At 32.7% G+C, this 25,189-nt stretch overlaps 2 protein-coding genes and 1 non-coding gene across 3 annotated transcripts; 1 reads left to right on the top strand and 2 right to left on the bottom strand.

Annotated features, from left to right (window-relative positions):
- The first annotated feature begins 692 nt into the window (after nt 1-692).
- LOC129901515 (heat stress transcription factor A-6b-like) lies at nt 693-3,272 on the top strand. The gene is made up of 2 exons (XM_055976717.1): nt 693-1,149; nt 2,236-3,272. The coding sequence occupies exons 1-2, from the start codon at nt 877-879 to the stop codon at nt 2,971-2,973; spliced, it is 1,011 nt and encodes a 336-aa protein (XP_055832692.1). The 5' UTR covers nt 693-876; the 3' UTR covers nt 2,974-3,272.
- Nucleotides 3,273-5,868: 2,596 nt separating this feature from the next.
- On the bottom strand, nt 5,869-5,941 carry TRNAE-CUC (transfer RNA glutamic acid (anticodon CUC)). The gene has a single exon. It is a non-coding gene; the product is annotated as a tRNA-Glu (tRNA).
- A 13,433-nt stretch (nt 5,942-19,374) lies between these two features.
- On the bottom strand, nt 19,375-21,326 carry LOC129899710 (calmodulin-like protein 8). The gene is made up of 4 exons (XM_055974740.1): nt 21,155-21,326; nt 20,777-20,934; nt 20,531-20,611; nt 19,375-19,592 (listed from the first exon to the last, which is right to left on the bottom strand). Exons 1-4 carry the CDS (start codon nt 21,228-21,230, stop codon nt 19,455-19,457), a joined length of 453 nt encoding a protein of 150 aa, XP_055830715.1. The 5' UTR covers nt 21,231-21,326; the 3' UTR covers nt 19,375-19,454.
- Between the last annotated feature and the right edge of the window lie 3,863 nt (nt 21,327-25,189).

The following is a 25,189-nucleotide window of genomic DNA, read 5'->3' as shown; positions in this document are numbered from 1 at the left end:
TCATACCTTCATTAACTATAAAATAAAAAGTTCTAATAATTAAAACTAAAATCTTGTGGACTTACTTTGTATAATTATAAATTTGTGGTGCCAACAAACTTAGCTTTGAATATTAGGTAAGGTAAAAGAATTAAGTATTGTAACTATTGGTAAATTTGAGTATGTTGTTTTAAAGGGAGCATATTATTAAAATGTGTAAAATCTTATTTATTTAGCAATATGCAAGATCTAGACGCGTGGTTCCATTACGTTCATACAAGTGGACCGTCCTTAAGCTATAATTATCAATCCAAAGTTTCATTTGATTAATGCATATAATAATATTTAGTTGCCAAGATATTTTCCTTACTTTGGAGTAGGCAAGATATTTTCAAGCAAATCTTTTTTTTTACAAACTTCTAAATATTGCTACTATACTATGTAAAGAATTTTCAAATCGAACAAAAAATATGTGATGGGTAGGTAGAGTTTAACAAATATCTAGAATCCAAATATATCTGATATAATTCAATAATTTTGATTCAAATAATAAATTAATTAAAATTTCAAAATAAATAACAAAAGAATAAATAATCAACCAAAATAAAGGCTTGAAAAAATAACATGAGAATAATGTCAGTCACAAAACTTCTCAAAAGTAAAAAAGAGAATAGTGTCAGTCACTTCACCCCTTTTCTAATTCCCATTTATTACAACATATTAATTTTTCCTACTTCTTCTCCCTCTGTACCCATACTCCAAATTAATATTAACCATCTTTTCTCATTCACCAACTTTTTTATTATCTTTCCATATATCCTTTTTGTTCATCTCTTTGACATATTGACTGAAAAATATTGTTACGTACTATCTTTGTATTTCTTTAAGAATCAAAGTATGGAACATTTTGGCAATTCAACAAAAGAAGAGTTCGATCGATCATTTTTGGTGCCTCAACCAAAGGAGGGTCTTCATGAAAATGGACCTCAACCATTTCTTACAAAAACATACGAACTTGTGGATGATCCAACTAGCAACGACGTCGTTTCTTGGAGTAGAGGTAACAACAGCTTCATAGTATGGGATCCACAGAACTTGGCCATCAATTATCTTCCAAGGTATTTCAAGCATAGCAATTTCTCAAGCTTTGTCAGGCAGCTAAATACTTATGTAAGCATTATTTTCATTCTCTAGCTATGTATGGAAATTCACCTATCGATCATACTTCTTCTATTCCATATTATAGGACAGTGTTTGACTAGATATTTGATTTTATTTAACGGTATATATACCATGACATTCAGTAATGGTCATGATAATATGAAAAGTTCTTAAAGTTCCAAATTACCATATCAAGATTGATACGGAGTTATATATGTTTGAGTAGGTCAATTTAACCTGACATCGTCAGTGTGCACAGAACATAAACTCCTTTTTAAAAAAAATAAAAAATAATCTAATACTCAATCATACTTAATCCATGGGAACAAGAAAGATGGAGAATTATATTAAAGCTCTTGAGGATCATAATTTATATGATGAATATATAATTGCTTTAAAGAATTTTTGTTTCTTTAAATTTGCATCTATGTTCCTGAAGTTTCTAAAGTCTAGCCTGAGTTTGTTGATAAATTAGGAGTAATTGTTGTTTCCTTTTCCAATGGGGAGGATTTGTTTCTTCTAATGGCAACTTGTTGTTTTTTATAAAAACTATTTCTAAAACTCATTCACGATGAACATTATTAGAAATAAAAGTTTATCCTATAGGGAATATGTGGAAAATTTGTGCTATAAAACATAATTTTTTCACTCATTTTCCAACGAATCAGTTCAGTAAAAAAAATGCATAGTGAGAAACAGATTCTACTGAAATAGTGAAAAACTTTCTAATTTTTTCCTATAAAAACATAACTATTTTTTCTTTTTCCACCAACTCACTCAAAAAATCAGTGGGAATAACCACGGAACATTTTTAAGTGGGAAACAGAGGTGGACATATTCTTTGGCTTTCACTACTTAAATAAAGGAATTAGCGATAAATAGACTATATAGATAATTAGATAAACAACAAAATCCTTCACTAACCCTCTTTAGCAACCAATTATTTATCAAATAATTTTGTTAGTTATGAGCGATTTTGGTAATTAATGATTGTTTCAACAAAGAATAGCTACTATACTATTATTGTTTTTTCATGAGCTTGTGTTTTTCTTTTCTTAGTGGAGGAATATATAGGAATGTGTAAAAAATATGCAGGGATTTAGGAAAGTAAATCCAGACCATTGGGAATTTGCTAATGAAGGTTTCTTAAGAGGGAAAAAGCATCTCTTGAGAACAATAAGGAGGAGAAAAACAAGCAATTTCATCAAGTCAATTAACCAAGGTATGGACTCATCATCATCATGTGTTGAATTGGGAAGCTTTGGATCATTCAATGGAGAAATTGATCGATTAAGGCGCGACAAGCAGGTTCTCATGATTGAACTTGTTAAACTTAAACAGCACCAAAAGACTACTAAATCACACCTTCAATCTATGGAACAAAAGCTTCAATGGACAGAAATCAAACAGGAGAAGATAATGAGTTTCTTGGCTAAAGCATTACACAATCCAAACTTTGTGGAGCAAATAATGCAACAAAAGGATAAAAGGAAACAACTTGAAGAAGCAATCAAGAAGAAGAGAAGGAGGCCAATTGATTATCAAGCTGGTCCTAGCAATATAATTAAGTTAGAACTTGATCAAGATTTTGGTGATCATATTAATAATGAATTTGATAATGATTTAGAAGTTGCTATGAACATGCAAAGTGGGAGCACATTAATCAATTTGGAAGAAGAAGAAGAAAATAATTATGTTGAGAAAGATGTAGAGCATAATGAAGGATTTTGGGAGGACATGCTGAATAAGAATGTTGAAGATGAGATTATGGCTTTGCTTGGTGTTAATGAACAAGAGGATGAACAAGTTCATGTGGATGTTTTATCTCAATAATTACTTGAATAAACAGACAATTTCTCTGGCTCAAGATTTATGGATTGTGTTAGTTCTTAATTAATCGGAATCATGATTTGATTAATTTCGTTACTTGGATACATACGTACATCACTACTCATAAACTTGATTTGCACTTCTTTCTTTAATTTTCTTTTTGGAATTTGTACGTTTACTTAAGGTTCAATGTCTTTTTAGGGATCGTCAATAGATGGACACATATAGTAAGGATTTAGCGTTGTTGCAGTACTTTATAAGCTATTTTAGTACTTAATTGGTATTACTTGCTCATTATTGTATTCGGTGAATATTTAAATGAAATTTTTATCTGCGGTTAAAGGATAGGCAATTAGTTAAATGGTGAGACTGTGTAAGTGCAAGTCTTACGGAATGTTTTAATTAGAGTCCCCACGAATCGACGTCCCACATCGAGCACCAGCAATTCCAATGCCATAATTGTCCCTACCAATGTTTCCTTTTATACAAGTATATGGGCAAGCAAGCATTGGCCCAATTAATTGTCTCCTGCAAACAAAAGATTAAGGTGTATTCAATAATGTCACAAAGGAATTGCACCTAGCTTGTTGATAATGTCCAAATGGGATAAGGCAGGCAATAAAAAGGTTTGCACATGTCTTGCATGACCACATCTACAATACACTAAAGAGTACTCAAGGGTGTCAGGATTACATATGTTCCAACACAAAAACTACATATGTTCCAACACAAAAAACTTTCTTATTCTTCTTCTATCTTCCTTTCCATTATTTAACCTATTGTTCTCCTTTAAAGTATTTGTGCAAAACTAACCTCGTCGTTTCGAGAGATTGGAGAGTTAAGCATTCACACGTCATGAAGAGCTAGCGGGTCATGACTTTAAGTATAATTTCTTCTTTTCGCTAATTTTTCAATTATTCACAAGTAATGCCTAACATATAGAATACTAGTATGTATGTGTTCAATTATTCATAGGTTATGCCCAATTGACAACGTTTGATATTGACTTCATTATACTTATCAGTGTTTTAAAAAACGCTTTCAGGGCGAGCCCCGGGGCGAGGTGTATCAAAAATGCTCCGGGCCGCAAATTGAAGGCGTAGATCCATAGGACATAAGTCTTAGAATCTGGGGCGTAAGCGTAGGGCATAAAAACATAAGTCCTGGACGTAAAAACGTAAGCTTTGGGAGTTAATTTTTTTTTTTTGGTTTTTAATCCATTTTTGCTTTAAATTATATTCTTTATTGTTGGTGTAATGATATTTATATTTTATATTATCATGTTTTTCAGGTTTTAGTGATTTATTCTAAAATGTATAAATTAACTCGTATAGAAAATGACATTGCTATAAATATTTTTTTAGATATTTATGTGAAATTGATAGGATAAATCTTTCATAGCATTATGTTTCTGAGACAACTTTATTCATTTTTTGTCATTACTCTCACACTTTTTCTCTTTCTTCTTCTTTAAAATATATAAATAATAATCAATGCAAATATTAATTGAGAGTGAGAAGAACTAGTAAATGTGAAGATGAATGATAATTTTATCTTAAATATTATTTTGGCTATTATCATAATAGTAATTATAATACTTTTTTCTATATTATTAATTATGAATATCTTTCTCAAATAATAATTATGATATTTTTTTTCTATATTATTGGCTATTTATTAAAATTTATTTGTAAAATTATTGAAAGTTTTACTTTTGCTTATTTTCTAAATAATAAAATTATAAAATTGAATATACATGAGAGGTATGGCCCGTAGATCCATGGGATTTACGCTTTGTGTCTCGGGGCTTACATCTTGCCCCGTATTGTATAAAACGTCTCGCCTTCCCCCCCCCCCCCCACACACACACCCCTTTTAAAACACTGATACTTATCTTGTCAAATGTTCACAAATCCTAACGTATTGGCATGACTTTATTGTGTTTTGTTCAATTAATATTAGATGAATTAAAGAATTTTAGCTCCAATGTTTTGACAAAAACACATGCGTACGTGCCAATTCTGTTATACTAATGTTTGCATCCACTCAGTGTTTACTAAAAATAGATGTTCCTTAATATTTGTTATTTCACAAAATCAATACATAAATAACACTATTCTTTCTATTTTACCCTTGAGAGTTATTAGTTTTGAAAGCATGAATTTGACCAACATATGAAAACTAAATAATTAATTCATATTCATTGGTTAATTTTATTAATTAAAATGAACTAATTTATGTTCATTTATTGAAAACTAACTTCAAGAGACAATAAATAAGGATACAATGTTAAACTTACCTAGTTTCTTAAGAGGCGTGAAATGTAAAATGATGACATATAAATAGAAAGGGAGGGAGTAATCAATACCGATAAAAACCTTAACAGTACTCTTTCTAAATGTACATATTTATTGCCGCTAAAATCTGTTTTTGTTTTAGTGATCCATTTTGAACCACTTGGCTAAAGAAGGAATAACACCACTTATTCCCCTATCAATGACCTGAAAACTCACAATTGTTTTGTGTATGTCGTGAAATAGTGCAGGTTTCGGAACAATGACAATAATTTCATGAAAAAGCATTAATGTTTCTAAATTACATCAGAAATCAAGAAGGAGGAGTAAAATTATTACGCATTGGATTCGAGCCTGGGTATGGAGAAAATTTTGTTGGGAGTGTCATTCTCAAATGAGCCCTGCGGTGCGCGATTCATATTTAATCGGGCTCCAATTTGGACTTCAAATACCGGGTGAAAAATCAAAAAAAAACAAAAAAACATTCGGCATGGAACCTCAATAAAACTTCACCTATTATTTCTTATATTATGTTGTTAAAAAGTACAGTATAAATATTTATAATCAAACTATAATCGAAAAGAAATTGTTTTAAAAATAGCTATTCCGTTGCCTGGACTTGAACCCGGGTCTCTCGGGTGAGAGCCGAGTATCCTAACCAACTAGACTACAACGGAACTTGGTAATTTTACGATAAATTTAATTTAGACTTTAACTTCATTCTTGCCATATTAATTGTAGTGTTTCACTTCTCTAGAGTTAATTTGACTAATTTTCTAAATTAAATTAGATTTGACTAATTCAATATTTTAAAATTATGATTTAGATATTAAAAAATTATATGAAAAGTAATACTTATAGCTTTTCCTATATATAGATCAAAATATATGTAGTTTGGCTCTTAAAAAGAGAAATATTACAAGTATTTTGGGATGGAGTGAGTATTACTTTTTTTTTTTACCCCCCATTTTGGAGGATTTATAGTGTTTCCACACTTCCCCTCCAGTGTGACTCGAACCCAGGAATACTCACTCCATCCCAAAATACTTGTAATATTTCTCTTTTTAAAAACACAAAGATGGGCTTATAGATTCTCAAGAATGCCTTCCGTTTGGTTCCTAAAGAATATTGTAGCTTGAGTGGTTGAATTTTCTCCATTTTTTTTAGAATAATGTAAATATGTTTCATTGATGTAAATTAAGGAAGTTGGTAAAGTTGAAGTGTTGTGCAAATTTTCTGGAAAACGAAGTTATAGACACATAGATTTAGAGTTAGATTGACTAATCCAAAAACACTCGATCTATAAATCGATTAATAGTATAAATAACATAAAAAAAATGTAACCAATGTTTATTGAAAAAATTGGATTTGCAGAAATTAGTTACGAATTTGAAGAGTTGGGCCTTTGACCTTTGTAAAGTGCCACTAAAGATTGTGAGTTGTTATAGTTTTTAGGGACATTAGTGGCCTCAAGTGCCTAACTAAATTGAGCTCCCTGGCTATGATTTTTTCATTTTAGTTCTTTTTTTTTTCTAATTAAAAACCATCCACCTAAGCTTTTACCTCTCGATGTGGTTGAAATTCAACGTATATCAAAAATACGTATTTTATGATAGGGTATTGGAATGTTTGGGATAGTGTGTATCTGCTACTTGATTTTTCTCTCTATAACCGTGTTGAACATGTATTCTCTTATGTTCTCTATACCTTCTCGTTAATTATGTTTTTACTTGATAAATTGGTGGATCACCACTTTTCCATGAAAATCCGTAAGAAATTCAAGAAAATGTTAAAATATACTGATGAAAGATTTGTCAATAATATCTAATTTCTAAAGAAGACTTGAACTTAGTAAGTGAAAAAAGGAAAAATAAGGTTAGAAGAGCGACCATCAAGGTTAAAAGCTCACCCTCATTTGATTCGATCAAACCAAACAATTTACGTGTGTTTGGTTTTGTTCAGAATTTTGCCCAATTGTGAGATGTTTGATCGAAAATTGGATGCAAATATGTGTTTCTTATTATTTTTTTAAAAAAAAAAGGAAAAAAAAATTCAACTTTGTGAATTGTGAACAAACAAATTCTGTAAAAAAGTGAAAAACGATTTCACCACATTTTCCAACAGAATATGTGTGACAAGCATTAGTGCCACTTCAAAATTGCATCACTAGCATAATTGTATGTTGTCAAAAAAGAATTCCTGCCAAAGATTCAAGTGAGAAAGATATTGTCTCAAACAGAATTACTTTGGTTAATCATTCCTTGAACTAAGTATTAGCTTTTTTCCCAATGAAATAAGAGGTCCACTTATTCATTAAGTCATGAAAAACAAAGCCCAAATAAAGGTCTAAAGAAAATGCAAGAAATGATGAGTTTACTTGGAATTGAATAAGCTTTAACACAAAGAAATCTTGAAAAATAGACCCACCTCTTCACAGGCCTAGCTACATTATTGCTTGATAACCTCCGTTCCAATTTATACGGCACCGTTTAAAAAGATGTCACACAAATTGGACCAGAGGGACTAAGAGTAAGATATATTTTATCAGTAGCAAAGTAACCCCCATTTTCTGCTTCCACCATTTCTTTCACTTTCACCAATGCAGTAAATCAACGTCATTCATGAATTTCATGGTTTAATCAATGCGTAAATCTACATATACATATATGCTTTCTCCGTTTTAATTTATTTGCCTTATTTTCTATGAATTCCATTTTTAAAAAAAATGTCTCTATCCTATTTTGACAACGCTTTAATTGTTATGTATTGGATGTAACTTTCAAGTGAGCAAATTGGATGTAATTTTCCAAGTGGGCCCCACTTTTAAGTGGGCAACTTGCCCACTTGGTATTTGCTCTTCATCTTGTGCCTATATATAGGCAAGGTTGATGTAAATGAAAAGTGAGAACACAGAGAGAAAATATTGCAATAGACGGCAAAACGCTTCTGCTCCTCTTGTTTTTTTTTATCTTCCCCGCATTAATTTGCCAAGTTAGTTTATTTTTATAACACGTTATCAGCATGAGGCTTCAACTATTTTTAGAAGGTAACAAAAATGGTAAGAATTTTCATAATTTTATTTTCTTAAAATGTCTAATATCTCAAAACTTGAATTTGTAGCTCTGGATATTTCTGAAAAAGGCTACTCCTCATGGAAATTAGATGCCGAAATACATCTAGAATCGATGGGTCTGACAGAAACCATCAAAGATGAAAATACGGCATCTAGTCAAGACCGTGCAAAATTCATGATATTTTTCCGCCACCATCTTGACGAGAGCTAAAATTACAATATCTCACATTAAAAGACCCTCTTAAATTGTGGAAAATTTTTTTAAAAAGATATGACCACCTGAAGTTGGTCATGCTTCCAAAGTACGTCATGATTGACTAAACTTGCGATTAATGAATTTCAAAAATATAACTGAATATAATTCTGGCTTATTTAGAATTATAGCTCAGTTAAATTTATGCGGAAATGAAATAACTGAGCAAGATAAACTTGAAAAAATATACTTCACATTTTCACCCGCGAATATGCTCTTGCATTAGCAATATCGCGAAAAGGGTTTTAAAAAATATTCTGATTTATTATCTCACCTTCTTATTGCTGAATGCCACAATGAACTATTAATGAAACAATTATGATAGTTAGCCCGTTGGTTCTTTGTCACTCTCTGAAGTGAATCATGTAAATTATAACCAACGCAAAAAAGATCATGGCCCTAGTCGTGGTCGTGGTCGTGGTCATGATCGAAGAAGAAATTATAATCATGATGCTCGACTGGCACCGAGAAATGATCAGCAATATAAAAGGCAAAGTAAAACGTCAGAAGCTTTATCGAAGAAAAATTCAGATAGTGTATGTCATAGATATAGAGGTATAGAGCACTGGTCACGGACTTGCCAGTCACCAAAACGCTTGGTTCAATTATATCAAGCGTCCTTAAAAAGAGAAGAAAATAATCCAAAGATAAATTTTATCTCTGAAAATAATATTGAGCCTATGCATCTGGATGTAGTTGATTTCTTTAATTTTTCAGAAGAAAATATGAATATTGGTAAAACTAATAATATTTAAATTATTTTCTCTTTAAATATTATGTTTGTCTTATCCTAGTTCAGGTAAATAAATAAAATTTGTGTAATAAACCATGTATCAATTATAATATTTACTTTATTTCTTTTTTGAAGAAAAATATGGATATGCCTCAAATTTTATTTGGATCAATGATCAATCACGAGAATATTTCTGTAATTGATAGTGGAACAACTCACGCTATTTTTAAAAACGAGAAATATTTTTCCAACTTGCTTAGAAGAAAAGCAAATGTTATTACAATTTTTGGTAATTCAAAAATGATTGAAAGCCCCGAAAGAGCTATTATAATTCTGTCTAAGGGAACAAAAATTATTATAGAAGATGCATTATTCTCTTCTAAATTCCCAAGAAACTTGTTAAATTTTACAGACTTCCGCAGAAATGAATATCATGTTGAAACACTAAATGAAATAAATACTGAATATCTTGGTATAACCAAAAGTGTCTCAGGCAACAAATTTATTTTGGAAAAATTACCAACTTTGTCGTCTGGCCTATATTATGCAAAAATTAATGCAATTAAAGCACATTTGATCTTAAATCAGAAGCTTAATGATCTAAATATATTTGTACTATGACATGATCGGATAGGTCATCCTGGATCAATAATGATGAAACGAATTCTTGAAAATTCAATTGGATATCCATTAAAGAACCAGAAGATTCTTACGAATGATGACTTTTCATGTGCTGCTTGTTATCAAGACAAATTAATAGCCAGACCATCGATCCTGAAGGTTGGCATCTAATCTCCTCGCATTTTAGAGCTTATACATGGAGATATATATGGACTTATTCATCCACCTAGTGGATTATTTAGATATTTCATGGTCCTAATAGATGCATCATCTAGATGGTCTCATGTATGCCTCTTATCATCTCGCAACCTGGCGTTTATGAAGTTGTTGGCACAAATAATAAGATTGAGGGAGTAATTCCTAGATTATCCAATTAAGGCCATTCGCCTTGATAATGCTGGAGAATTTACATCCCAAACTTTTGATGATTATTGCTTATCAATTGGGATAAAAATTGAACATCCTGTTGCTCATGTTCATACTCAAAATGGCCTTACAGATTCATTTATTAAGCTCCTACAATTGATATCTAGACCTTTACTAATGAAAATAAAATTGTCAATTACTATTTGGGGTCATACTATCTTACATGCAGCAACACTTGTACGTCTCAGACTGACACATTATAATAAATACTCTCCATCACAATTAGTATTTGTTCATGAGCCAAATATAGCTCATCTATGAATTTTTGATTGTGCAGTATACGTGCCTGTAGCACCACTACAACGTACAAAAATGGGCCATCAACGAAGGTTGAGCATATATGTTGGGTTTGACTCACCCTCTATAATTCAATACCTTGAACCATTGATTGGAGACTTATTCACTGCTCGATTTGCAGATTGTCGGTTTGATGAAATAACTTTTCCGCCATTAGGGGGAGAGAAACAAGAACCCAAAAAAAAATTACGTGGAAAGTTTTATCACTATCTCATTTTGATCCACACACCCGCACATGTGAGTAGGAGGTCCAGAAGATTATCCACTTATAAAAAATAGCAAATCAAATACCAGATGCATTTACTGATTTGAAACGGATAACTAAGTCACATATCCCTACAGTGAATGTGCCTATCCGAATTGATGTCCCAAAAGGACCATCCACTAGTATCATAGCTTCTGAATTCCAAACACGCCTGAAGCATGGTAGACCATTGAGTTCAAAGGATAAAAGTCCTAGAAAGAGATGCGTGAGGAATAATAAAGATGATACTACACAAGAACCTCCTGAAGAAGGTCAAAATTTGGGTAATCCTGATATTCCTGAAAAAATCAGTGAATCCGAGACTCAAGTGAATGAAGAACTTTCAATAAGTTCTACCGGTGATGAGATAAATTTAGATCGATCAAAAATTATGGTGGATAATATTTTTTGCATATAATGTTGCAATTAACCTCATGCAAGATAGTGAAAGCCTTGAGACTAAATCCTTTGAAGAATGTCGACGTAGATGTGATTGACCAGAATGAAAAAAGGCAATTCAATCAGAATTAGACTCACTTTCTAAACGTGAGGTTTTTGGATCTGTAGTCCAAACCCCTAAAGGTGTAAAACCAGTTGGCTATAAATGAGTTTTTCTGTGAAAACGAAATGAGAGAAATAAAATTGTAAGATATAAGGCATGTCTTGTTGCACAAGGATTCTGTCAAAGACCCGGGGTCAACTATGAAGAAACATATTCACCTGTTATGGATGGAATAACTTTTCGATATCTCATCAGTCTAGTTGTACATAAAAATCTTAAAATACATCTAATGGATATAGTTACAGCTTACCTTTATGGTTCACTTGATAATTAAATTTATATGAAAATCCAGAAGGATTAAAATTGCTTGAAGCATATAATAAGTCTCGGGAGATGTACTCAATGAAATTGCAAAGATCATTATATGGTCTGAAATAATCAGGACATATGTGGTATATTCGCCTTAGTGAGTACTTAATAAATGAAGGCTACATAAATGATCTTATTTGTCCATGTATTTTTATTAAGAAAACAGAATCAGAGTTTGTTATACTCGCCGTTTATGTTGATGACATAAATCTCATTAGAAACCCTGAAGTGGTCCAAAAGGCGATTGAGTATCTAAAGAAAGAATTTGAGATGAAAGATTTTGGAAAGACAAAACTTTGTCTAGGTCTGCAAATTGAACATTTAGCAGACGGGGTCTTTGTCCACCAATCTGCCTATACTGAGAAAATCTTAAAATGATTTTACATGGACAAAGTACATCTATTAAGTACTTCAATGGTTGTTCGATTACTTGAAATGGAAAAAGATCTATTTCGACCTCCAAAAGAAGATGATGAGCTTCTTGGTCCTGAAGTATCATATCTCTATGCTATTGATGAACTTATGTACCTTGCTAACACAACCAGGCCTGATATAACATTTTCTGTTAATTTGCTGGCAATGTATAGTTCATCCCGAACACGAAGGCATTGGAACAATATCAAACATATTTTGCAATACCTAAAGGGTACTATTGATATGAGTTTGTTTTATACTAACAAAGGTTGTGTAGACCTTATTGGTTATGCAGATGCAGGTTATTTATCAGACCCACATAAAGCTTGATCTCAAACAGGCTATCAATTTACACACGGAGGAACTGCTATATCATGGCGATCTAAAAGCAGTCTATTATTGTTATTTCTTCAAATCATGCTGAAATAATAGCAATCCATGAAGGAAGTACATAATGTGTGTGGTTGAGATCAATGATACAGTTCATCAAAGAAAGATGCGGCCTATAAAATGATGTCAAGGTACCCATAATTATATTCGAAGACAATGTCACGTGCATAGCTCAATTGAAAGGTGGCTTCATAAAAGGAGACAGAACGACACATATTTCACCAAAATTATTCTTCACACATGATTTTCAGAAGTATGGTGATATTAATGTACAAAAAGTTCGTTCAAGTGATAATCTTGCAGATTTACTTACAAAGGTATTACCAACATCAACTTTTGAGAAGCTAAGATATAAGATTGGAATGCGTCGTCTCCAAAATATCAAATGAAGTCTTCATCAGGGGGAGTAAAATACGCTCTGCACTTTTTTCCCTTAACCAAGGTTTTGTCCCACTGGGTTTTCCTAGCAAGGTTTTTAATGAGGCAGCACTCAAGGCGTATTACCATATGTGTACTATTTTTCCTTCACTAGGCTTTTTTCCACTGAATTTTTCCTTAGTAAGGTTTTAACGAGGCACAACATCTATGGATATTGAAAATAACTATATATAGAGAGTTATTCTTTCGCTAAAATTTTTCTTTTATATAGACATCCAAGGGGGAGTGTTATGTATTGAATGTAACTTTCAAGTGAGGAAATTAGATGTAATTTTTCAAGTGGGCCCCACTTTTAAGTGGGCAACTTGCCCACTTGGTATTTGCTCTTCATCTTGTGCCTATATATAGGCAAGGTTGATGTAAATAAAAAGTGAGAACACAGAGAGAAAATACTGCAATAGACGGCAAAACTCTTCTGCTCCTCTTGTTTTCTTTTTATCTTCCCCGCATTAATTTGCCAAGTTAGTTTATTTTTATAACATTAATTTAAATTTCCTATATGACATGTTTTTTTACTACACAATTTAAGGAAACTTTGGTACATTCTACATATTTTTAGTTTAGGGCCACAAGATTCAAACGTTTTCTTAATTTTCTTGAACTCCATGTCAAATGATCTGAACAAGACAAGCAAATTGAAACAGAGGGAGCAATATTTTTTGGCTGACAAACAAACAAGTACTCCCAAAACATATAACAGTATAAAAACAAATATTACTTGCCTAAAAGTAAAAGTAGTAAACTGGAAAATTCTTTTCTAATAACTCCAACAGAAAGAAAGAGAGACTAAAGTGATACCAGAATTTTAGTGTCTCGAACAACATTATCAGATAAGCAAAGGCCTGATAGGAATTGTTTAGTTAATTAGAAATTCATTTTTTTTCCTTTCCTTAGAAGAATTGGTAGCTAATACTATTAAAGAATTAATGTCTCTCTAAGAAGAAAACAGATATGATTCTTCAATGATGCATACAACAACAACAATCCAGTGAAATTCCATAATGTGGAGTCTGGGGAGGGTAGAGTATATGCAAACCTTACTCCTACCAAGTTAGGACGACTGTTTCCGAGAGACCCTCGGCTAAAAAAAAGCATAAAAAGGGATCAGATAAAGTTAAGAAATTCAGAGCAATATAGGAAAATAAATAAAAAAGCGTCGCAGATAAAATAGAGTAATCAAAGTACAAAAAGTAATAAATAATAACAGAAATACGAGAAATGAGAGCACAAGAAATTGTAATGTGCTAATACGCCTACGAATAGGGAAGAATAAAAAGACTATGTACTAGCCTTCTACCCTAATGTGGGTCCTCTATACCCTCCTATCTAAGGTCATGTCCTCGGTAAGCTGTAACTGCGCTATGTCCTGTCTAATCACCTTTCCCCAATACTTCTTCGACCTACCCCTACCTCTTCTGTAACCATCCATGGCCAACCTCTCACACCTCCTCACTAGGACATCTGTGTCTCTCCTCTTCACATGCTCAAATCATCTCAGTCGCATTTTTTGCATCTTGTCTTCCACCGAGGTCACTCCCACCTTGTTTCGAATAGCCTCATTTCTAATCCTGTCTCTCCTGGTGTGGCCACACATCCATCTCAACATTCTCATCTCGGCAACTTTCATCTTTTGAATGTGAGAGATCTTAACTGGCCAACACTCTGCCCCATACAACATAGCCGGTCTAACCACCACTTTATAGAACTTGCCCTTAAGTTGTGGTGGCACCTTTTTGTCGCATAACACTCTAAAAGCGAGCCTCCATTTCATCCACCCTTCCCCAATACGATGTGTGACATCATCGTCAATATCCCCACTGCCTTGCATGATAGATCCAAGATACTTGAAACTACTTCTTTTTTGGATGGCTTGGGCACCAAGCCTAACTTCCATGCCAACCTCCTGAAGTGTCTCACTGAACTTGCACTATAAGTACTCTATCTTGGTCCTACTCAGCTTAAACCCTTTAGACTCTAAAGTATGTCTCCAATCCTCCAGTTTAGCATTAACTCCGCTACGAGTCTCATCGATCAGGACTATGTTATCTGCAAAAAGTATACACCATGGCATCTCACCTTGAATTTGTCGCGTCAATCCATCCATCACCAAGGCAAATAAAAATGGACTAAGAGTTGATCCTTGATGCAACCCCATCACAACTGGGAAGTGCTCTGAGTCCCCTCCTACTGTCCTTACCCTGGTTTTGGCTCCCTCATACATGTCCTTAATCACCCTAATGTATGTCATAGGTACATCTTTAGCCTCCAAACATATCCATAGTATTTCTCTTGGAACTTTATCGTAGTCCTTTTCTAGGTCGATGAATACCATATGCAATTCCCTCTTCCTCTCCCTATATTGCTCCACTAGTCTCCTCATAAGATAGATGACTTCTGTATTTGAGCATCTCGGCATAAATCCGAACTGGTTCTCTGAAATAGACACGTCTCTCCTCACCCTCATCTCCACCACTTTTTCCCACACTTTCATAGTGTGGCTTAGTAGCTTGATACCTCTATAGTTGTTGCAACTCTAGATATCCCTTTATTTTTGTATAGAGGGATCATTACGCTCGATCTCCATTCTTCGGGCATCGTTACCATTTTAAAGATGATATTAAATAATTTAGTCAGCCACTCCAAACCTTTCGAGCTCGCGCTCTTCCAAAATTCTCCAGGAATCTCGTCGGGTTCGGTTGCTCTTCCCCAGCGGATCCTACGAACAACACCCTTGACCTCTTCGACCTTAATACTCCTGCAATACCCAAAATTGTGACGCTTCCTTGTATGTTCCAAATCTCCCAACACAAAGTCTCTGTCCCCTACGTCATTCAAGAGTTTATGGAAGTATGACTGTCATCTCTATTTAATGAGAGTCTCCTCTACCAATACTTTTCCATGCTCGTCCTTAATGCACTTCACTTGATCCATATCGCGTGTCCTTCTCTCCTACGCCCTGGCTAGCTTGAACAATTTCCTATCCCCACCTTTCTCTTCTAGTTCAGCATAAAGGCGTTCAAAAGCTACCGTTTTTGTCATCGAAACAGCCGACTTCGCCTCCTTCCTCACTATCTTATAAAGTTTCTTATTCGTCCACTTCTCCACCTCATCAGTTCTTTCTATCAACTTCACATACGCCATCTTCTTTGCTTCCACCTTTCCTTGAACTTCTCCATTCCACCACCAGTCCCCTCGATGTCGACTACGACTACCTGTCGAGACTCCCAACACTTCCCTTGCTACAACCCTAATACAACTAGCCGTCCTATCCCATATACTGGTCGCATCCCCACTACTATCCCATGCCCCCATGTCCTTCAATTTCTCTCTCATCTCCGGGGCACTAGCCGTGGTCAAACTCCCCCATCTAATCCTAAGTCGATCATCCCCGACCCTCTTCTTCCTCGTCATCTTGATCCCTAAATCCTCTTCTTCAATGATGCATCTTTATGGAAATTTAGGGAGATTAAAGAGATAACAAGGGAAATGCTTATGGTTGAAGCAATATTATTGAATGTGGCCGCACTAAGCGAGTGTTAACACTCTGGCATGCTAACTAAGTTAAGCTTTCCTCTAAAGCTTCTAACAATTAGCATGTTAATATCACTATCTTCATCATAATGCATTGGTTCTTTGCACCATTTTGGACATTCTATAACTCTTGGTATGTCTGTTGAGAATATTGAGTCACATGAAATGAAATGGGGAACACAAATTCATCAGGAAAACAAGGTGAGTTTCGAAATTTTATGAACAAGTTTAGGATTGTTGTTTCAAGAATCTGTTATACTGCCTCCGGTCCCTAATATTACTCGTTTTAGCAAACTGATTTTTTGTGATTAAGGCTATTCAAAATCTTTCTTAAGAGGTGTGCAAAAATCTTAAAAGAAAGATAATATGTGAACCAAAGGTCATATTTTGATGTTTGATAGTTCAGAAGAAGAAAATGCTGCTAATACCTACACAACGGAAACAAGAAGTTGTTGTTAATACAGAAAGCATTCAAGGAGAAAGGAACATAATTCGTGAAGATGAAACTACAGATTATCATGAGAAAACAGATGAATCGCCTTCAATTAACGATGATCCTACTCTTTACTATGAAGGTGACAAAGAAGGTTTAGTTTATTATAGTTATGTTTGCATGATTATGGAATTGGCTTCAATTCTGCAGTCACTACTAAAAATTCAATATTTTCCCAATGAAATTTCCACTGAAAAAAGCAAAAATGTTTATTGGCTCTTCCCAGTGAGAATTTGTTTCCGACCGTACATCCCCTGTGTTTCTAGTAGTGAGTACCTTTCTATCATTTATTTTATGGGAATTAATTGTGTTTCTCTTGAACCAAAAGAAACCTTGTTTGTATTTCATTTTCAGAGTTAAATATCAAAGAGACAGAAACTCAGCATCCTTATGAACTTCCAGAGGTTCAAATAGAAGCAAATGACTCAGTTAGTCCAGATATCAATGTTCAAATAGACAGATAAATGAGGAAAAACATGAACTTATGAGTGTTGAAGATCAGGTTGAAAATGGCTTTGGGGGTAGCGGTATTGAAGCAGACGAAACAATGGAAATGAATTCACATATAAGAGATACTGCAAGTCAGCATTCTGAAGATGCTCCTCAGGTCAACAAAATTATGGATAATCGATCAGAAAATGCAGGGAAGAAACGCAATCATATGAGAACTGAGCCCTCAAAGCAGGCATTTCATGAATCACACTTTAACGATGCAGCTCATTCAACCATAATGAAGGAGGATTATGCAACGAAGGTGGCGAATGTGGCTAAGGCAACTGACAATCCAAGTATTCAAACTGATGCCGTCTTTCCTGCTAAGCACCAACATCCTGTGGAACAACCAATCTATGCTGAAGAAGTTTTTGAAATGGTGGCTCAAAAGGGAACAGATCTTACTAAATTTACTTCAGCAGTTAATAATCATGAACAGATGAAAAATGGTATTGTTGCACGAGAAGGCGGAAGAGTTGAGAAGTCATGTAGCACAGAACCGACTGATAAGTGCATATTGCAGCTAGGCACATTTAAATCAGGAAATGATGTGTGTCTAGAATCTTCTTCTTTATCACTCAATTCTCGGTATCCATATGGAATAATGCAGGGATCTGATGCTGATGATGAGTCGAATATAGGGATTATACGCTTAAAAGAGCAGATTGGCTCTGAACTTCTTGTCATTAAGGATTCCGATGTGCAAATTTTACGAGAAAATAAGAGCTTGGAAAATCCGAAATTGGAGGCATGCAGAAGATGAACTGAAAGATCAGACAAGTATCGAAGTACTAGCTTTTACGAACGAAAAATGTGTAAATGGAGAAGTGCTACCACTCTTTCAATATACAGCCCCTTCTAAAGCACCAGAAACCAGCATATCAGGTGATGAAACTGAGCTTAGAAAGTCTCCAAGCTTTGATTTTGGCGTCTCTTATGATGCTAGGTCTGAAGAATCGGATCAAACTCCACTTCTTTATCCTGAGAAGACACTAACAAGAAGTTTATCATTAGGCTCCCGCGCAAAGTTCTCAAACTTAACAATGAGAGCATAATATGGCGGAAACTTATTGGAGTAAGAGGCTGTGGCAGTTGAAGAAAAGACTATTAGGTTGGAAAGAAGTGATTATCAGGTTTCTAAAGCTCCAATTTTGGGCTTGTTGAAGACCGGGGAATCTAACTCGGAGATAGACTCAAAGTCTATTTCCCAAAAGGAAGTGGAAAGCACCAGCCTAAACCGTCCTTCTTCAGCAGTTGCATCTGTTGCACAACATCAATATAATTCATTCAGTTAAGTAAGATACGCACTTGTTTTCTTTCGTTTCATATCATGGTTTGTGTGTTCATCCGACACTTTTCATCACAATGGAGAGTCAAGAAGATGTATGTGTGTAAGATACTGAAAATTTGGAAAGAAGGGAGATGTGTGAGTGAGACAGAAACGATGAATGTCTGAGTAATGACTCCTTCGTAAACTATACTCGTTCCTTTTTGATCCTCCTTCAAGAATTCCTTTGATTTGAACAATTTTTATATCCAAAATTTGATTGTGCTCTACTTACAGGAAATAATTATGTTCCCAGAAGAGATTGTAACATAAGTAGCAGAGGTGCCTTTCTTTGTAATATGAAGTTCCAAGAAGAGATTATAACATAAGTAGCAGAGCTGCCTTCCTTTGTAAAAATTGAAATATTTTTTTCCTTACAAATTTAAAGAAAGATAAAACAATTTCAGATACTAATACTAAACAATAATCAAATCATCCTATGACTTCTTGTTTGTAACATTGATGAGTTTACAAAAATAAAACAAATAGTAGAAGAACAATAAGATGGAGATCAATGAGAAAAGAATAAAATTAAGAAGGAAATTATGAATATTAATTAGATTTTTGAGCTTCTACTTAATTAAATTCTATCCAACGTTCATCATCATTTTAACAAATTCATCAAAGTTGACTTGACCATCACCATCCAAATCTGCTTCTCTAATCATCTGCTCAACTTCTTCATCTGTTAATTTCTCCCCAAGATTGATCATCACATGCCTTAGCTGCACGTGATCAAAAATTAATTTCAATTATAAAATATTTTTATAAATAATTTCCTTTATTTCATCAAGAAAAAGAAAAAGGACTAACTTGGGATGTCTTTTTATTCATCACATTCGATTGGTCAAAATATTTTCAAACTCATTGTTTTCTCACTGTCCCCAATGCCCCCGCTCCCCATCTCCACCCACCCACCATCGTAATAATTTTCTAAATTATATATAAATATTTTTGAGACTATTTTTAAATAAATAAAATTAAAGAAAGTCAAAAAAGCAAGTGCTATTGGTCAGTGTGAACTATGGAAAAGTTCATTGGACGAAAAGTTTGGTCTAGTTAGATACCCTAATTAAAATTGTATGTGAAACAACTGTATAAATAAGATTATTTTATTACAATACTATATAGTAATGACAGATCAAATTCACATGTAAACCCCTTCCACAAAACCCTAGTAGTTATGACAATGTCGAGAATTAATTTATTTTTAATATCCAATGAGCATATTGTAACTTTTTTTTATTTAATTATAAGGAAACTTTATGTTTTTGATTGGGCCTCGTCAACAATATGAGTACTGGCCGTACATGATTGACTTACGAACTGTACTAATTATTCAGCATGGATATTTTAAGCCTTTTTTTTGGAATGTAATTTTACAAATAGACAATATTAGTTAATCTACATATGTTGCGATCCAAATGATAACAAATTTGTGATTTTTTTAATTGACAATGATGAAATCAGAATTTTCAGTCACCGAGTATAGTTAAAAAATCAAACACTTCTAGGAAATTAAAAGAATTCAATATAAAGTATTCGTAGACAAAAAATGAATCCACGATCTAGAATGAATGGGTTCAAAATGATTACGATTTTGTCTCTCTACATTTGTATGCATATCTGGTAAAAGCAATGGTATATAATCTAAGATAAATACCTCATTAGCAGATATGTAACCATTTTGATCTTTGTCAAACACCTTGAAAGCCTCTTTAAGTTCTTCCTCTGCATCAGTGTCCTGTTTCATAAAGAACATAACATAGCCCCTTAATAAAAAGTTTTCATGTTTCCTTATATTATTCGAACTCTTCAAAATATTAGCTTTGGATCTTTCAAATGTGCACTACCGGCAACATTTTGGTTCTCATGCATATTATAAATAACTAAGATAAATTGATTTTACCTTCATTTTCTTGGCCATAAGGTTCAAAAACTCAGTAAATTCAATGGTACCATTGCCATCAGAATCAACTTCAGTGATCATATCCTGCAGTTCTTCCTCTGTTGGATTTTGATCCAATGACCTTATCACTGTCGCTAATTCTTCTACCGTTATGCAACCTGAACTTACAATTTTTAATATTGCACTCAATATTTCAACTTTATGGAATCTGAATTTAACAATAACGACTAGTATAAATGATTATAACTGAGTTCTAAATCTAAAATTGGTATATAATTAATAAACTTTTTGATAGAAATATCCTATTTAAGTAAAAGTTAATCCTGAAAATACTTTTATATATTATTCAAAATAATTGAAAAAAAGACTAGTAATTACCATCTCCATCTCTGTCAAATAGACTGAAGGCTTCTTGCAATTCAACAATTTGATCATTGTTCAATATATCTCCCATGATTTTATTTTATTTTATTTTTGTACCTCGAAAGGACAGAAAAAAAACACCTTGAAACAGTGAGAGAGAGAGAGAGAGAAGAATGAGAAAAAGAGAAAGTTGAGTATTGCTCAATCCTGACTGGGCTTTATGTAGAGAAATTTTTTAATGTGACATGAAGGGCTTAGTAATAAATGTGTATATATCCCATTGAAAACAAAATTAAGAAAAAAATGAGTCAAAAACGTTAGAAAAGGTCAGTACTAGCTTGGTAGTACTTTTTATAAGTTGGTAGGTACTAATTAGAAAGGTTAATTATGATTAGTTTGTTCTAAACAAGATGTGTATTGGCAGAGTCAAAAATGTAGAGTTAGTGGTGGTGTTGTAGTCATGACTTTGTCACCCTCAGACCATGACCTGACCATACAACACTTTTACATTTTCCATGCTACTTTCTTGAATATTTCGTTAGCCTTGTTGGAGAAGTAACAATTCATATTCTTTCACAAAAAAATTACACGGAGATGTTAAAAAAAAACGTATGTAAATATACATTACATGTTGAATCACTTTAGTTTTTTCGTGCATTTATGACTCTGTTTAATGAAAACAATGTGAGAGTAAGTATTTTCTTAAAAGAAAATTTTATTTTCCTTTTTTTTTTTTGGCAGAAAGATAATAAAGAAAAATAATACTACAACTAGCAAGTAAAAAAACAGCTGGATTGTTAGATGAGCAGGGGACAGAGAGCATTGAAAGAGAAGACTTGGGAAGGCATGGGGAGGTGTGTACAGTGAACTCAAATAAATTTTATTTGTTGTATTTTTGAGCAAATATTGTTCCACTCCATGTCAAACAGGTTAACAAAATAATACTACTACAGTAAAATAGTCTCCAACCAAAATAATGGTGAACTCCAACCAAACGAGTCCGAAAAGTATGGAAAAAAGTAATTAAAAAGAATTGATTTCCTAAATAGAAAAGTAAAATATAATATATATTGTTGATAGTTTTCACCTTTATTCTTAATAAATGAGGAGAGAGATTAATGTGGTGAAAAAGAGAATATTAGTTAATATCTTCTTGTTGAAGAGAAATGTACCATATGGATGATGGATGAGATCCATCAACTTCAAATAAACAGTGATTGGAATCAGAATTTTCATCAAGAGTATTCATACTTTAAGATAAATAAAAAAATAAATTGATATTTTGTTCTTTTTTTAAGTTAAGAAACGAAACTAAAAAAAATTAAACAAAACACATAAATCTAGGCTCAAACCCATGCCACTAAGGCAATTTTGAACAGCCTTAGCTATTTTTTTACTGTGTTAATTGTGTTAAAAAATATCAATATTTAACATGTATATTTGCAAAAAATTTCCAACAAAGATTGTTCATCTGACCATCTTTATCTTTACTAAGGTGAAGTTCCGCCCTGCTTATAAGGCTTGGGCTCTTTCTTTTGAATTAACTTTTGGAACTTAAGTTCAGCTCAAGATGAATTATGAAAATACCCCCTATTCAATGTGGACCCTAGAATTGTTCGAGGGGATGGGTGAGTGAAAACACCCCTGTCCATGAATGTGCACACTCCAATTCTTATGGATGAGATCTCGAAACTTCTCATAAGTTTTGCATTATATCAAGTTAATTTTTAAAATGTAAGATAGGCGCAAGATCTAATTTAATTTTTAAGAGACTTGTAAAAATAAAACTGACAAATAAAAAGAATGAAAAAAGGTATTACTCCAGTTAATTAGCACGTACTTCTTTCCTTTGGCTTAACTAAAGCAAACTTACTTCCCCACCCACAACCCATCCCTCCAAACAAACAAAAAAAACAAACCTGAACAAATATTTTTGCAATTGTTGAGTGTCCCACATCAGAAATGGACGGAAGATTTGACCTCTTATATGAATTTGAACAATCATCCTTCTATAAGCTAAATGTTGGGTCCTTCACATTAAATAGTCTATGCACTAAAGTCCTGACGATTGATAGGGATGAATTTTTTTTGTGTGATCTTTTCATTATAACCTAATTTTTAAGATTGAGCTTAATCCAAATTTCAATTATTTACCACAAGTGCGATTGTTTCGTCAAAAATATTAATTTTTTTTGTTTTCAAAATGCTTGCACAAGAAAAGCGCGGAATCGAAATTTCTAAAGGCAGCTATTGTTGAATGCGTAATCTATGTAAGCCTTATGGTTTATCTATATCTAAAAAAAAAACTGAGAAGACAATAAGGATTTTGAGCTTAAATCAAGAAAACCTCCATATTTTACTAAAATGTTTTCCTTCTAATTTTGTGTGGGATTGTTTGATTTATCATAAATTATTTCATTAAAAAAATATTTTAATATTACCATGGCCGTCATCCCTAATTAAACTGAACTGTAGAAATTAACAAGTGCTTTAAGCATAGGGGTTAGCGCTAAAACACTATCAACTTTAAAAACAGAAGATTTGATTAGTGGAATAATAAAGTGTCAAATCAAAAGACATAAATGTGCTTGGCTGTCAGTACGCGCTTTTGCTTCTGCCGAGGTGAGCTGCATTCTCATTTCCATCTTTTCATCTCATCTCATGCTCATACTCACTACGTATAATTCATTCGATTTAATTTATTTGTTTTATTGTGGTTTTAACATAAATTTTAAAAATTAAAATTATAAATAATCAAAAAAAAGAGATTTTTAAAACAGATTAAAAAAAAATTGAAACATAGATAATATATTATGTGCATAAGGAGAGGATTATTATAAGACAATCTCCAACTCATCTATATTTTTCCAAGAATATTTGACTGTCTTAAAAATATTATTTTGTATATGTATGTTCTAAAAATTATTTAAAATACTCATAAGTTCATATTATCATTTTATAATGAACATTTTCCGTTAAAAAAAACTTATAACATAATCAATAACAATACGTGCAAGAATAATACATTAATCGCATTAAAAACAAATTGTTCTTTTTTTCTCAATCTTGTCACTCAAATTAATTTTTTTCGAAGGAGGTAGATAAAGATGTTATTTAATAGTGTTGGTTGTCCTAGTTAATGGAGTAAGTTTGTTGATAAATATTAGTTAGAACTAATAAATGATGGTGTTTTTATAAAAAATATAAAAGTTTGGAATAATTTTTAAATTCTTAAAACTTTTCAAATATTAGAACTTGGCCCAGTTCTAATTTTTCTAGAACTTAAAAATTTGGATGTTTGCCAAACATTGGTTCTCAAGTTTTGTTCAAGCTTCCCCCAAAATTATTTGGGGTCAAACGACACCTAAATTTGGAGAACTATCTTATTCATTTTCTCTATTTCACTTTTTATTTATTTTAACATTATTTATATTATATAATATTTATAATTAACATATTATAAATCATATAAGACCATTAATTAAGTCTTTAATATTCGTAATTATTTTCTTATGTAATATATTTATTACATTAATTTTAATTCATATTAATTTATAATTTTTATTAGTGAGGTCCCATAAAAAATAAGATATAAGTTAATTTTATTATATTTTATAATCGTATTAAAAAAATAGAGAAGGGTCTAAAATGCCCCTTAACTATTCGAATTGGTACAAAACTATCTTCTATCCATCTTTCGGCCCCCAAATACCCCTGACGTCAACCTTTTGGCTCAAAAATACCCTCGATGTTAACCATTTGACTCATATTTGCCCTCATTTTTGACAGCTTCACTAAAGTAAAATAATTAAATATTTATTTACTATGTTGCCTAATCTGATTGGTCCAAATTTAAACCCTTCTCAAATAAATAACACTAATCACATATAATTCATATTTTGACCTGATACACTTGAAAATAATATTCAAAAAATTATTAATTTCAAGATATTTTTCTATTGGCCTATTTTAAATTAATACTCAATTTATTATAACCCAACTCATAACTGGTGATCTATCTAATATTCACGTCTAAATATCCATCTAATT

Source organism: Solanum dulcamara, chromosome 8 (genome assembly GCF_947179165.1).
Source record: "Solanum dulcamara chromosome 8, daSolDulc1.2, whole genome shotgun sequence".
In the NCBI taxonomy this organism is placed as follows: domain Eukaryota; kingdom Viridiplantae; phylum Streptophyta; class Magnoliopsida; order Solanales; family Solanaceae; genus Solanum; species Solanum dulcamara.
The sequence above is the reverse complement of the archived record's forward strand: the minus strand, read 5'-3'. Positions and strand labels throughout refer to the sequence as shown.